This window comes from Thunnus maccoyii, chromosome 5 (genome assembly GCF_910596095.1).
Source record: "Thunnus maccoyii chromosome 5, fThuMac1.1, whole genome shotgun sequence".
NCBI lineage: Eukaryota > Metazoa > Chordata > Actinopteri > Scombriformes > Scombridae > Thunnus > Thunnus maccoyii.
In genome coordinates this window covers 37895-53134 of record NC_056537.1, presented here as the reverse complement: position 1 = coordinate 53134, position 15240 = coordinate 37895, and the positions used below count along the sequence as shown (strand labels likewise).

General features: G+C 41.2%; 1 protein-coding gene and 1 long non-coding RNA gene across 4 annotated transcripts in view; one reads left to right on the top strand and one right to left on the bottom strand.

Annotated features, from left to right (window-relative positions):
* Positions 1-14225, top strand: part of lamb4 (laminin, beta 4) — a 54202-nt gene extending 39977 nt beyond the window's left edge. For all 3 annotated transcript variants that reach the window (XM_042411301.1, XM_042411302.1, XM_042411303.1), the window contains 14 exons: positions 3534-3691; positions 4062-4286; positions 4434-4651; positions 4874-4970; positions 5086-5455; positions 7198-7358; positions 7898-8100; positions 8228-8422; positions 10864-11008; positions 11435-11642; positions 11990-12125; positions 12282-12452; positions 12678-12831; positions 13849-14225. In XM_042411301.1, coding sequence (XP_042267235.1) covers positions 3534-3691; positions 4062-4286; positions 4434-4651; positions 4874-4970; positions 5086-5455; positions 7198-7358; positions 7898-8100; positions 8228-8422; positions 10864-11008; positions 11435-11642; positions 11990-12125; positions 12282-12452; positions 12678-12831; positions 13849-13988 — 2581 coding nt within the window. In that variant the 3' untranslated portion in view covers positions 13989-14225. The remainder of the gene's footprint in view (positions 1-3533; positions 3692-4061; positions 4287-4433; positions 4652-4873; positions 4971-5085; positions 5456-7197; positions 7359-7897; positions 8101-8227; positions 8423-10863; positions 11009-11434; positions 11643-11989; positions 12126-12281; positions 12453-12677; positions 12832-13848) is intronic.
* On the bottom strand, positions 8487-11470 carry LOC121897045. The gene is made up of 4 exons (XR_006096172.1): positions 11405-11470; positions 11180-11258; positions 10574-10737; positions 8487-9006 (listed from the first exon to the last, which is right to left on the bottom strand). It is a non-coding gene; the product is annotated as an uncharacterized LOC121897045 (long non-coding RNA).
* Positions 14226-15240: the final 1015 nt, after the last annotated feature.

Here is a 15240-nt window from a genome sequence, read left to right as displayed (position 1 = left end):
ATATATATATGTGTGTGTGTGTGTATGTATATGTATGTATGTATGTAGAGATGTAAAACACTGGACCACACTGTGACAGGTTATATATATATATAGTGTATAAATATACAGATGGGTGACAGATTAAAGTAAAACCTGGTCCAGGTCTGAGTGCTGAACCCCCTACAGTGAGGGGGTCTGGGGGCTCTGTTATGCTGGCATGGTTTGGGTCCACTTGTCCCCTTAGAGGGAAGGGTCACTGCTAATCAATACAAAGTAGTTGTGAGTGATCAGCTTTATCCTGTGATGAAACATGTCTGTCCTGATGGGAGTGGTCTCTTCCAGGATGACAATGAATGGTTTGAGTATTAAATGATGTGAATCACATGTTATGACCTTCACAGTCACCAGATCACAACCCAGCTGACGTGTTAGACAGCGCTTTCCATCATCATCATCACAGCACCACATGAGGAAGATCTTTATGAACAATGATGTTCATCCCTCCAGAAGAGTTCAGAGACTGTAGAATCAATGACAAGGCTGAGGAATATTTATTTATTTATAATTAGGGATGCAGCAATACCACTTTTTCAGCCCAAGTAGCGGAACTTACATTTGGGTATTTACCAACAACGAGTACCAACAGGAGTAATTAATAATACTGACTTTGGGAACAGTTTTTGTTTTCATCAGATGTTTTTCACTTTCTGATTCAACATGATGCTGTTGCAGACATCTAAAATGTAACATTCAGTTTTGTGTTTTACTAAACTAACAGGGCCACCACATTTTGACAACACGTAATCTGCGACTCATTTAGTGTATTTCACCACCACACAACATTCAACTATAGCAGAACAACTGAAATGGTCATCATATGTTAGTGCTGTCTGTAAGGATTAATTGTTTTTTTTTAAAAAGTGAGAGGCAGGTCCTTTCTGATGAAAACAAGCTTCTCTTCATGATCAGCTGTGAGCCTGTTTCTGTTTTCATTTACGATATGTGACACTGAGCTAAACAGCCTTTCACTTTCCACACTACTGCATAGTGCTGAGGGGTATCTGCATGACATCTGGGCCAGAGTGGGAAACTGCACTTTGTTGAATGGCAGTACCTACTGGAGCACTACTCAGTGATGCTGTTGACTGCTCATCTGCCATCTCACACACACTGTCCTGGGCCTTTGCTCGGCTTTCTGGGTGGTTCAACCAGATCCTCCCGCTCGTCTGCCAGCATCACCTTCTCTTTGGCCTCTGTAGCACTGTTGATGTTTGAGAAAAAAATATCTTTATATCTAAAACAGTGACAAGCTAGTATGTTGCCTTCAAAGTTAAATACTAAAAGGTTTTTTATATGGGGGGGTGTTGCATTTATTAGACAGCGATAGTCTAGAGATGACAGGAAATGAGGAGAGAGAGAGATGGGAGATGACATGTAACAAAGGTCCGCTGCTGAAATTAAACTACAGATGTTGCATGCATGTGGCATGCATCGGAGCACAAGCAAACAGAACTTTTCAGAATGCCCCAAGTCTGAAGCATATCATGAAATGCACATGCTATAACTTGGCTGGTATGTGGTCTCTGAAACTGCTTTGCTTGTAGAATGGCTCTGTAGGCGGTAAAATCTACATCAGTCCACTGCACAGTTAAACTGATGAAAGACACTGGGCAGACACTGCTACTCTAAAATGTCCTGAGGAAGAGCTTCTGTTATGTTTACTGGCCATAGGTTGTCTCTGGACATTATCTCTTGCTTCTCCAGCGTTTGCTGCAAAGTTGGTTGTTGCTGTTTCCTGCTGCTAGGATTAGTAAACCCTTTGAACTCTATGTTGTGTTGCTTCATTAGATGTTTGATCAAATTACTTGTGTTAAGGAGACATTTTTCACTCCTCCTGACAATTTAGTAGAGCACAGTTGGCGTCTCTCTCTCTCTGCTGTCTCACAATATCTCAAAATTACTGGCGATGCTCCTCCTCTGCCTACCTGCTCAAACAGGAGGTTAAAGTAACTTTGTCAGGAAATTTGTATCAGGTGCAATTGTATTGGAGCAGTTTTACAAGTACAACTATATGAGCACAGCACTGGACTGCTACCCGATACTTGTATATAAGAATATATATATTATTATTTTATATATATATATATATATATCAGTGGACCACACTGTGACAGGATATATAACTGTAAAAATATATATACAGTACATATAATAAATAACACTTTACTAGATAGTCAAAAATGCTTTACATGATCTAGAAATAAATTAGACTGAATACTAACTAAGACAGCTCTAATTCTGAAGAGACAGTACAGATAACCCATTGTCACTTCTGACTTAAGCTTTAAGGTCTAACACAGTCAAGTAAACTTTATTTATATAGCACCAAATCACAACAGAAGTTATCTCAGGGCACATTTCACATAAAGCAGATCTAGACTGTACTCTTTATTTTACAGAGACCCAATATTCCCCCATTGACAGGTTTTCAGACACACCAGGAATAGACCCAAATGCACAACTCACAGACAGTTCAGGGTTTCCAAAAACCTGAGTCTTTACTGAGTTGGCAGGTTCAGTACACAAGCAGTCAGTCAGCAGAGGCAACCAAAACATAAAGGGCAAGGGAGCACACAGATGATATACACAAGGAAAGGGAGGGTAGTTAGACACAAGTGGATGACATTAGGGGATAATGATGATGACCGGAGCGGGAAACACACAAGGGCAGGAAGTGGATCTCAAACGAGAGGAGAAAAACAAGATATGTAGAATTGAAAGGGAAAAGCAAAAACATGATGAAACATATGCAGTATATAACTAAACTGAGCACACCCCTGTGCAATATCACTGAAATGTTAAATGATTCAAAATTATATTAGGTTTAAATTAAATAAGATTTGATCTTATTTGTAATTAAAAACAAGCAGGTTAGATAGACTCCATTGAAAACACCTCAATGCAACAACAGTGAGCATACCTGAGACTTCCAGTTCAGACTAACAGCCTGAACCAGGTTATAAAAGAACCTGTGAACACCACAGCTTTCTCAGTCTAATGCTACATGACTCCACATGGTGAGAAACCGCCTGAACAAGTAAGAAACCAGATTGTGAGACTTCATAAAGATGGGAGAGGGCACAAGATCATCAGTAGGCTGCTGAACATGAGCCCAAACACAGCTGCAGCAGTGGCGAGCAGGTACAGGAGGACTCATACTACCAAACAGAAGGTGCAAAACAGACAGGCAAGTGCTTCTGACTTGACACCAGGATTATCTGTGGAAACTGGTGTTTCAGTTATGCTGAGACAGTGTGAAGTCAACACTGCATGAAGTCAACCTCAACAGATGACGTCCAAGAAGAAAATGGAACAAAACTGCAAGATTAAACTTTGCCAAAGAACATGAATGATGAATACTGGCAGCACATTCTTTGTTCAGATGAGAATGAACAGAACTCGGATGTGAAGTATGATAGAAATTAAAATATATACAAGCAGAGTTCTGTAGATTTTCTGGTTCTGATGCCATACCTGCTTTACTGATGCAGGTGTGTGGAGGGTTACTATGGTAGCCCTGACTCCAGGCAGCCCTGTCAGCCATGCCTATGTCCAGACGTTCAGAGCAGCGGACGGTTCTTCGCCACTTCCTGCCACAACAACCCACAATCCCTCAGTCTCACCTGCAACTGCTGGGAGGGACACACAGGTAGGAGCTGACCTCTGTTTCTCACCTGTTTACCTGCCTCTTGTTACTCAGGTGATTTTCTGTTAGAGGTTCAGGTTCATGTCAGTACAGAAAACATCAATGTTGGACAAAACCAAAGGTCATTGACAGATTCAATCCCACAGATGTTTGTGTCAGACAGCAATCATCCTGTGAGTCAGTCTTCAGGTGTGTTCAGTTAGTGTGCTCAGAAGATTTGACATAAGAGGGAAGCAGAGTGTTTAGAGAATCAATACAACAATAAAAGACAAATATTAATTTGTTATTGTGCATAAACTTTTGTTACTTTTACTTTAAACGTGAACACAGTGAAAATGTTCCAATGGAAATTAAAACTGACCATGACTCTCAGGTCCAAACTGCAACAGATGCAGTCCTGGTTTCTATGGTGACCTGACAGTGCCGGGCATCCGCTGTGAGGAGTGTCCCTGCAACAACAACATTGACCCGGATGACCGAGACGCCTGTGACAGCGTGACGGGAGAGTGTCTGCACTGTCTCCACAACACAATGGGACCACGCTGCCAAAACTGCAAACCTGGTTACTATGGCAATGCCCTGGAGCAGGACTGCAAAGGTAAAGATGAGAATAATAACAATCATAACAATAATAATAACAGCAGCAATAGTCGGGGAAGGACACCTACAGAACCGCAAAGGTTCGGCCTGTATCCCAGGGTTTCATGTATTCATGTATTTAGTATACTTCTGATTGATTTCCCAGAGTGCTCCTGTGACCGGCGGGGGACAGAGGTGACTCAGTGTCCTCTGGGGAGTCCCTGCTTCTGTGATTGGAGGACTGGACAGTGTCCCTGCAGGACAGGCGTGATTGGCGTCCTCTGTGATGAGTGTGAGGACGGATACTGGAACCTGGACGGAGCGTCGGGCTGTCAGCCCTGCAGCTGTGATCCTGCTAATTCTCTCTCCAACATCTGCGACAAGGCAAGACGTCCACCAGTCACTGCACATGATGACACTGTCCTGTTCAAGTCAAAACAACCACGTGGTCCAGATCTTCATCATATTCACATTATATTTCTCTTTACATGCAAACACTTGTATTCTTTATGTATCTACCTCACACAACTGAACAGAAAATGAAATGTGCAACTTTAAGTAATTACTAAAGGATGATAAAACTAAATAAAGCTGTGATGTGTCCAGGTGTCAGGACAGTGTCTTTGTCGTCCTGAGTTTGGAGGAAGACAGTGTGATGAATGTGGAGAAAATCATTTTGGGAACCCAGATGTGCAGTGCATGTGTGAGTGAAAACACAAATGCCTTGAACATTTTCTTTAACCCTTTCTGTGACAGAAGTCATTATTTGTCTGCTAGTTTTTCAACTGTTATTTAATTTCATCACATCTTGTTCTTAGCTTGTGACTGTAACATGGAGGGAACTGTGCGCCCGTCATGTGACCCTGAAACCGGCGAGTGCATGTGTCGGATTGGTGTCACTGGTATTTTCTGTGATGAGTGTGCTCCCGGCTATGACTCGAAGTTCCCAGCATGCGAGGAGTGCCACCCCTGCACCACCCTCTGGGCCGAAAATGTCACCGACGTCCAGCGTGCTGCCCAAAGGATGAGAACCTTCATTCCTCGCCACGGTGATGACTTGCAGCCTGGTTATAGTCACCACCAGCAACAGATGCTGGAGATGCATTCCAAGCTGGAAGGTCTCACCAACCTGACAGGACTTTCCCCGCAGAAGGTGGAGAAGGTGGAGAAACTATATCTGAAGATCAGGTATGTTCAGTTATCATCTGATGTGTATATCTGTGAGTTTACAACTTAACACAACAAACTGTCTGAGTGAATGAAAACACTGTCAGAGTGTCTACGTGGATCCATAGAGTGTTCATTTAACTTTTTGTTGGCACTTTTATACTATTATGGACTCAGGGGTGCCAGATTCATTTCAGAAGAGTGGGGGACAAAATCTCTGTCTGTTAAGGTCTTTTCATATTTTCCGCATCCAGCATCCACAGACGGCTGTGGACTTGGATGTAGACCGTGGACTTGCATGCGCACACGGTTCCATTCATTTTTCGGGGGACACAGATACACTCCACATGTTGAAGCGTGACAACTTTCCAGAGTTGTGCATATTACAAATTGCAGTGCAGTGTTTTTCGGATCAGCCTTTTAATGCAATAATCTGTTACTCCAACCAGACTGCTGGATCATATTTCATTGTCTCAGCGGCACTTTAAACAACACGGTTGCACCAATAGCCCCTAAATTGTTTTACACAGGACTGTTTTCAACGAAATCTTCAGTCAGACATGGGGGGGACCAAGTAGATATGGGGTTTTAGGCTTATCTTGGACTTTTAGCTACTTAGAATAAAAATGTCCTGACTGCTATGATGGAGCCTCAAATTCATCCATAAGGCTGCTTTATTACAAACACTTCTATCGTATAAACCTGAGTGTAACAGCTGACCTCTTGATATACAGCCAATGGTGTAGATGTGTAGCAGAAAACCAGAACTTTAATTACTGTCAGATCATGACCGATTCAGTGCAAATGAAGAGACCACTGCTGAGCCATGTGAGTAAATGCACACATCGCTCTCTCACTTTAAGGACGTACTTATAGTTTCTGCTGCTGTGTGATGCTGCAGTCAGCTGTGACCCACAGCCAACTGTGGGCAACAAACAGAACATCAGTACTGATGTTTCTGCAACATCCCGGATTACATTCAGTCACATTAATAGCTGGAGCCTATTCTGATGGACATTTCAGTAGGTTATGTTATAGATGCAAAAAACATGAAAGTTGGTTTGTGATTGTCGACAATTTGAGGATTTTGTGCTCTCTGCAGTTTTCTATATGGATCAATCTGTGTGCTGAAATGTGGAGGAAAGCTTGAAACACTGGAAACTGATCCGCTTACTATAAAAAGTAATTTTACTGTCTGTACTACATCCACTGCTTGTATGTGCCTTGTTATGTGCAGCACCATATTTCTCCCCTGTCACTCCACTCTGTTACATTAAAACACCAGTTTTGAGGAGCAGAAATATGTGGTTAATGGTTTAATAATGTTTATTTCAGTTCCACTTTGCCTGTTCAGTAGTCTTTGTGTTAATTTTAGTTTCAGTCTGAAATTATTTATATGAGGATGTATTGCTGTGTGGAATAAGCTCACAGTGAAACTTTACTCTGTTTTTGTCCTGCTGGTACTCACATGAAAAAGATCTTCTACATGGACAAGAATTCATGAGTGAAGCCAGATATCAGTCACTGAAAGATGACACTTGTTGATTCTGATGACAGATTTTGAGTTTATTGTGATGAAAATAAAATATTTTTTATAAACTGTTGGATGACTGAAGTCTGAAATCGTGTCTTATGTTTGGTCAATTTCTGCTCCGTCAGTACCTCTAATGATAGAAACAGAAAGAGGTGCATCATTGTTACGCTGCTGAATGAACCTGTTTTCTTTTTGTAAAAAGTTCAACTCTGCATTTTCTTCCTCACAGGAAGCTGAAAGATGGTATCGACCCCAACATGATCCTGATCAACCCGTCTTCCCTCCTCAACTCTGACATTGACAACATTCAACATGAGTTCAAGAAGCTGCTGAACAACCTGAAGCAGAAACTCACGGAGCAGCCGGATGACGATGATGAAGACCTGGAGGGTACAGAAATGTTGTTCTTAAATATCTTAACTTAACATTTCAATATTTCCATAGCTGGAGTCTCAGCTATATCAAAGATGATCAAATAATGGGAAGCAAAACTTTGTCAATATGGCTGATTGTTTGTAGAATGAATTACCAAACAGTAAATTTAATTTCTTAAAAATCAAATCTGTAGCATCATTTGGGAGGTGAAAGTGTCTGAATGAGGGTTAGTAATTAAGGGTTGAGTAATCAGTGGGCGCTATAGAGCCAATGTGCCAAGCTCAAGCCCAATCACTACAGAACTTTACAATTTTTGTGAGTTCTGATATGTTTGCCAATTTTTCAAGCATCCCAAGTCCTTCATAAATGCAATGGCGTACTAGAATAATCATCTCTACAAAAACAGTAGGTTCCTCACACTTCTTTCATGCTCAGGCTTTAATAATAATGTAAGTATGATGAACATGTTGTATATCTGTATATATCTATATACTGCTGCTGCATTAGCTCCACTTCTTCTTCTTTTGTTCATGTGGAAACTCTGTGATGTGTAGAAATATTGGATGAGATCCAGAAGCTTCATAAAGCCTTCCTGTCTGACGAGAAGAGAGTGAAGAACGCTAACAAAGCTCTGGAGGACTCCATGGACACCAGACAGGAAGTCAAACACAAACTGAGCACGTGTAGCAGCAGAGGAGACCTGTCGCCACTGGAGAAGACGGTCAAAGCGCTAAGCGTGGTCAACCTTAACCGCAAGGTGAGTTTACACCTGCAGTCACGTGACCTCGATTTACAAACTTTCCTCCAGCAGGAGAATCTCTGACTGTCATGTGACATCAACCCGAAGGCTGTTTGTTACTGTCTGTTGTTGTGGTCTGATACAGATCTGTGGAGGACCAGGACTGGAGGACTGTTCAGGATGTGGTGGCGCTCTATGTGGTCTTCTGGGAAACAGGAAGTGTGGAGGTCCAAACTGTGATGGCGTTGTTCCTTTGAGTGTAAAAGCTTCAGAGACAGCAGAGAAAGTGAAGGACAAACTCATCACACTCCCTGGCAGACTGCAGGAGTCCAAGAACAAGGCAGGTTCATACTGGGGACACTGGGAGCACGGGGACCAATGGGAGTAGTGTGGTTTGTACTGGGAGCACTGCTGTTTGTACTGAAAGTAGTGGGAGCACTGGGAGCAGTGCTATTTGTACTGAAAGTAGTGGGAGCACTGGGAACAGCCCCTGTCATGTGTTTTCAATCAGACAATCCAGATGAAGAGGCTTTTAATTTGAAGGGTCAGACCAGAGCAACTACATTATTCTGAATAGCTTAACCTGAAGTGAAGCTCCGCCTTCTGTATGATGTCATATTGCACTTTATGATGATACTGCTATCCATGAACACATGAGGACTGATACTGACTCTATGAACACATGAGCAGGACTGATACTGTCACGTGGCAGCTAAGCAGGTGAACCCAAGTGTGAACACAGACAGGCCAGAGACAGGGTTGGAACGGTAGGGCAAAGTTAGCCAGGTGAGATGCAGGGAATGATTCACAGCAGAGCCAGCCAGAGATCCAGAAGGTGAAGGATGGAGCTTAGTGGGTCTGGGTTAGGAGAATGGAGCAGACAAGAGTTCAGGACACAGGGGCTGAAGGGCTGAACAGATGGACCTGCAGGGAAGAGAGAATAAGGTTCAGACTGTGTACAAGCAACAGGTAACTAGCAAATAAGCTGATGGAGCAGAGGCTAAAATCTGGCAGAGTGGATGTGGCAGAGCTGGGAATATATAGGCAGGATTGATTACAGGATGAGGTGCAGCTGGTGATGCTCTGCTCTGACTCCAGCACACCTATCTCCACTCGGACAATCACACACACACACACACACACACACACACACAGGCAGAAGAGGGAGAGAGCCGCTGGAGGAGTGACAATTAGAAAGACAGAGGCTGCATCTCAAGTCTCTTAAATTGCATCCATGTTTCCCTCGCTGGCGTCTTCGTCCCTCCCACCGTGGATGCAGGAGAGACGCAAGGAAACCAAGCGAGGAGAGGAGACGAGGAAATTTGTTGTAAGAGACATGAGACGTCTGTTTCTGATGACGGCAACAGCTGATCACAGCTGGATCAGCTGATCACAGCTGGATCAGCTGTCAGTCAGCTGTAGAAACTTCTGATGGAGTTTGTGTCTGTACACATGTGCACTGTGTTAACACTAATAAAGGTTCACAGTTATCACTGCAGCAGCTGTTTCCTCTCTGCAGCCTGTTTCCTGTTTAACAAACATAAATAAAAACCTGCATTCTGTATTTATACTGTGTCCTGCTCAGACACACAGGAACCATTTCTACTGGCAGAATGCGTTTATACTATTTATTGATTATTTGTATCTGTATCTGTTGATAATCCTGATAGTGAATTCATCATTCAATAACCCAGAATATGATCAGAGTGTCTCCTGAACACTGGGAAATATGTATTTGGTTAAATGTTTCATGGAAAATGGAAATGATGTAACTCATATCAAACCCGACGTTCAGGAATTTTCAGCCTCACATGTGACTGAATGTAAATGACGATAAATGATGTAAAATATAAATGTGTTGAACTGTTATTATGGATCAAATTAAAGTCAGGAAGAGTCTGTCTGTCAGCAAGAAACAGTTTAATGGAGGAAATAACATCATGAAAAGAAAAACCTTTCTAATACATGAAGAAAGTTGTTTTTGGTTCTTTTATTGATCAGACCGACAATTAACTGATTTTAACTATATGATGAATCAGAAAACAAATAAAGCATAAAACTCGGGAGTGAACCACATATTTAATCTGTAATCTGTCACTTCGGTGTGAAACTGCAGTGATGTATCAGATCAGTCTGATCAGCTGCAGCGTCCAATCAATAACTGATATCCAATAAGGGGGCGTGTCGGCTGGTAAAAGACTTCCTGCGAGGCTGCTCTCATGTTTCCTCCTCGCTCCTCAAAGATCTCTCCTCGCTCCTCAGAGCAGAATAAGAGACTTGGGACGCTCGTCAAAATGGCGCATCAGGAACAACTTCCAGTTCAGGCGAGGAGACATAAAATAAGAGACTTGAGACGTTCCCACAGAATTAGATGTGGAGGGAGTGTAACAGATACTGACTATGAACACATGAACAGGACTGATTCTATGTATGAACACATTAACAGACTGATACTATCTATGAACAGATGAACAAGATAGAAGTCGTTTACCTGGATGACATGTTGCAGCTCTTTGCAGTGGCTCTTTCTGATTCTGCTTTTCCTTCCTGTAGTATTTAAAACTGATCCAGTGACTAAACAGCACTGGATCAGTTTATCTTCTTATGTAGACCATTAACAAATTTCCACTCAGCATGATGTCCACGGCTGTGAAGCTGCAGTGTAAACACATTTCATGGGTCAGAGCTACTGGATAAACACTCATATACACAGAAAACACTGAGACTCTTCACTGCCTCCCTGTAAAATAAGTGATATTGTTACTGTTTCTTCTCTTTCAGATCAATGATGCCCAACAGGTGGCTCAGGACACTAAAGCCCTGACCAAAGACCTCCAGGACCAGATCCACAACAACATGGACACCTTCGAGAGAGAAAAGAACAAAAGCAAGGAGCTCATCCAGCGTGTCAAAGACTACCTACTGGGTCAGTGTTCAATATCAATCAATCAATATCAGTGATCAATGTGGTCTCTGAGTGCAGTGTTAGTCCTGAAGATAAAGAAGAAGCTGAATGAGAGTGAAGGACGGATCAGTAACTGAGACAAGAAACATTCATTCATTCACTGTTTTTACAGGAAACCGTCTTTGTCCTCACCTGCAGCTGTTCAGATGTTTACTGACAGGTCACAACTTAACTATTCTGGTTTTATGTCAGCTGGTGCTGCTGATTCACCCTAACCCAGGAGACATAAACAAGCGCATTTTCATGTACTGCTCACAAGGACTTATTGTACATTAAACTCTACATAACACACCCGTTGAGATGACGGAACACAGGTCATGTAAAACAGTTTTATACTGATTCTGATACAACTGAAACCTGGTTATTGATCATGTTGTGTCCCGACAGATGAGATGGTTCCTCCAGAGGACATCGAGAAAATGGCCCGAGCAGTGCTGGACATCCAGCTGCCACGATCACCTGATGAGATCCTGTCCATGATCAAAAACATCAACCAGATGCTGTCCAGTGCCACCAACTTCCAGGAGGACCTGAAGAACTTGGAGGAGCACACCAAGACTGCCCAGGACCTTCTACAGAAAGCTCGGGAGCTCAAGTTAGTGTCTGAAAATATGAAATAACCATTAGATCTCTGAAAAAAACATTTGTGTAAAACACAAAACTTTAACTGAAACACGAACCTTTAACTAAAACATAAAACTTTTGAAGTAAAACACAGAACTTTAGAACATTAACCCTAAAGTAGCTTTGTGAAAACACTTAACCTTAACCCTTTCCCCTAACCCTAACCATAACACATTAGCTGGTTTATTTGACCTCCTGACTTTCCTCTGAAGTGATGGACTCGGTGAGTCTGTGAGTGTAATGTCTGGAGCACAGTCCTGCTTCCTGGTGGAGAAATCTTAGTATGTTGAATCTGTGTTGTTACATTTTGTTGTTTAGGGAACAGACAAAGGACATTGATATGACAAAGATCAGCAGAGACATTTATGAAGCAGAGGAAGCTCAGGATAAAGCAAATGATGACCTGGAGACGGCCAGCCGAGACAGTGACACGGCCAAAGACCGAATGCGAAAAGTAAAGATTGTTAAATATCTTCAATATTTGAAATATATATCAATTATTATTTTTAAATGCATTTATGTCCTCAGATTACAGACAAACTGGATGTGAAACACATCTGTGTTTTCAGATTACAGACAAACTGGATGTGAAACACATCTGTGTTTTCAGATTACAGACAAACTGGACAACGTCGAATCGAAGCTGATGAGTCGTCGACCTGAAGAGCTGCTAGATGACATCGATGCCCTTAAGAGGAAAACTGAACAGAACAGAGAGCAAGCCAGAGAGGCCCGAGAGGCTGCAGACTCAGCTACAGACAGCAGTACAGACGCACAGACGGTAAGACTACAGATGCATGGACAGTAACAGACAGGAAGTACTATAGTGTAGTTCGAACACTTGGAGTGATTAAAGTGTCTGTCAGCAGTTTAAGTCAGCAGCAGTTACTCATGAGTTACTTTAGTTTCACCTGTAATAACCTGCAGTATTGTTGCTATGGTTACCACAGTCCCCTGCCAGCCAATCAGAAATGTCCTTGTGATGCTCTGACTGTCTCTCTAACAGGAGCTGGATGATGTGAGGAAGCTGTTTGAGATTTTAAAGCAGAAAAACAAGAACCAGACAGTTCAAGACGAAGCTGGAAAACGGCTGAAGAGCATCGTGGATGAGGCAGAAATGCTGAAGAGACAAGTGGAAGACAAACTGCGACGCATACAAGGTAGTATTTTTATCATAAGTACTTTAACTATTATTAGTTTTTCTATTGTTACTTTTTAATATAAATACTTTAATCATTGTTACTTTTATTGTAAAGACCTTCATTATCATTACTTTCTCTTCCTTTTTTAAATGAGGTCAAAACAGAAATATTATTGATTGGCCCAAAACTTAAAAGGGACTCTTCAGAATGAGATACCTAGCGAACAAATTAAATCATACGTTACTAACCTGGGTGTGATTTTAGACTCTGAATTAAATTTTAATTCAAACATAAATTCTAAAAAATCACCTCAGGAATTTTGCAAGAGTTCGATCATCTTAATAAAAAAAGATGCAGAAAAAATCATTCACGCATTTGTCTCTAGTCAAATTGACTACTGTAATGCACTTTTTACTGGACTCTCCAAAAAATCAGTAAAACCACTACAATGCACTCAGAACTCAGTTGCCAGGCTCTGAACCAGAACCAGGAGTGAGCTCATTACACTGATTTCAGCTACTCTACACTAGATGCCAGTTACTTTTAGTTTTTTTGATTTTAAAATTCTTTTAAAGGTTTATAAAGCAGTAAATGGTTCAGCTCCAGCCTATAATGCAGAGCTACCATAACCACATTTCCCAGCCCAGAGGTCCTGTGATACCCCGCTGCTGCTTCCACAGAATTGCACACATAAAAACATGAAGGACGCTTTATGCACCTGAAATCTGGAACATCTTACCTGTAGAAATGAAAGAGGCAACCTCAGTGAAGTAAAAACTTATCTATACAGACTTACCTTCGATTAACTTCCTCCCCAGCATCTACCAATGTATTTTTATTGCACTTTTGCATCTAATTTTTCATGTATTTAATGCTTTTCTTTCTTATTTGTAATGTTTTTCTTTTGTGTTGTACAGCCCCTTGAGTTACAACTACTGTATGAAAAGTGCTATACAAATAAACTTAGTATCAGCAGTAGTAGTACAGTAGTAGTATATGCAGTGGTAGTAAAGTATCAATGTTCTGTGTTGTCAGATGTGGAGAAGAAGATCCAGCAGCTGATCAACAGTAAACAGCAGAAAGCTGATGAAGTCACCCGTTTGTTAGAAGAAGTGGATTCTCTTCGCCGGGAAATTGCCAAACGAGCTGAAGGATACATCAGCTGCTCATCCTGAGTACTACATCTCCTAGATACTACACCTAAATACAACGCCCACTAAATGCTACAGCATTTTTAGGATTGAAATCATCTGTAATTTGCATCAGACACTCAATCATCATGTGGCCTATTTGAGGACCCGACCCTCACATTTGAAACCTTAAACACTATTAAATACTTAGAATCCATCTGTATTTTTATTAATGTTTCAGGAGTTTTGCTGTCATTTCCAGGGTGATGTTTCATATTTTGTTTAACCACATGCTCATGTAAATTAAATGTTTGTTTATTTCTCACTTTTGTTTTTATCTCTCAAACATTTAAAACACAGATCTGAACTTTCAGAGAATTTATGTATTCATACTTTTTTTTTTTCTTTTACATGGTGTGTTTTCCCAAACCATAAAAATATTTTACTTTTCAACTACAGCATATTAAATGATATGTGAAAATGTTTCTACATCATCGGACCATCATTATAATATCTGACAATATATGTGATAATAAATCTTAAGGGGTGAGCTGTGACCAGTCCTGTATATGTGTGTTTAGGATGGAAGCTGGTTTTGTAGAGCAAGAATGTCTGTCTCTTCGAAGAATAGTTTAATGTCCAGTTTGTGAGTTTATGTGAAGTTTAGTCCTTTGCATGGAGTGTTGTCCAGAAAACATACTGATCTGTCAATGGGGATACATTTTAGCTGGATAGATGGGTTGTGGTGCTATTTTTCCCCCATAACAGTACCCTTGGTCTGCAGTAAAATATCACCTTTGAATTCGAAGTCACTCACGGTAAGAGTTATTTCTAGGAATTGTAGTAATTTCTTATGTCAGTATCCATGGGGAATAGGATGACATTCACAACGATATGCAGCTGTTTGATTTTCTCCACAAATTCATAAGTATCCTTGATATAGTTGGTGTGTCTGACAGAGAGAGGATTCAGATATCGGTTGAGAACTCTGCTGTAAAATAAGTCTCGCTGTAATGGTCAGACTATAGGTCTCTCAGGGGGAATTTTGTGCGATTTACTCCACTTAATGGGGTCTCTGTGTATCTTTGGCAGGATATAAAATGGCTGTAACCTCGGCTCAGAGCTGCTTAACACATGTGCCTTCCGTTTGGCATTAATACATTTTTTGTTGTACAGGGATTGGACAACTTTTTCCACTATGGATATAATGATAAAAACTCCATTGGGACCTCCTCCAAATCAGTTATTTTTAATAGCTTTTTTCTGAAGGTGTATTGACTTGGAACCAATTTGTGTG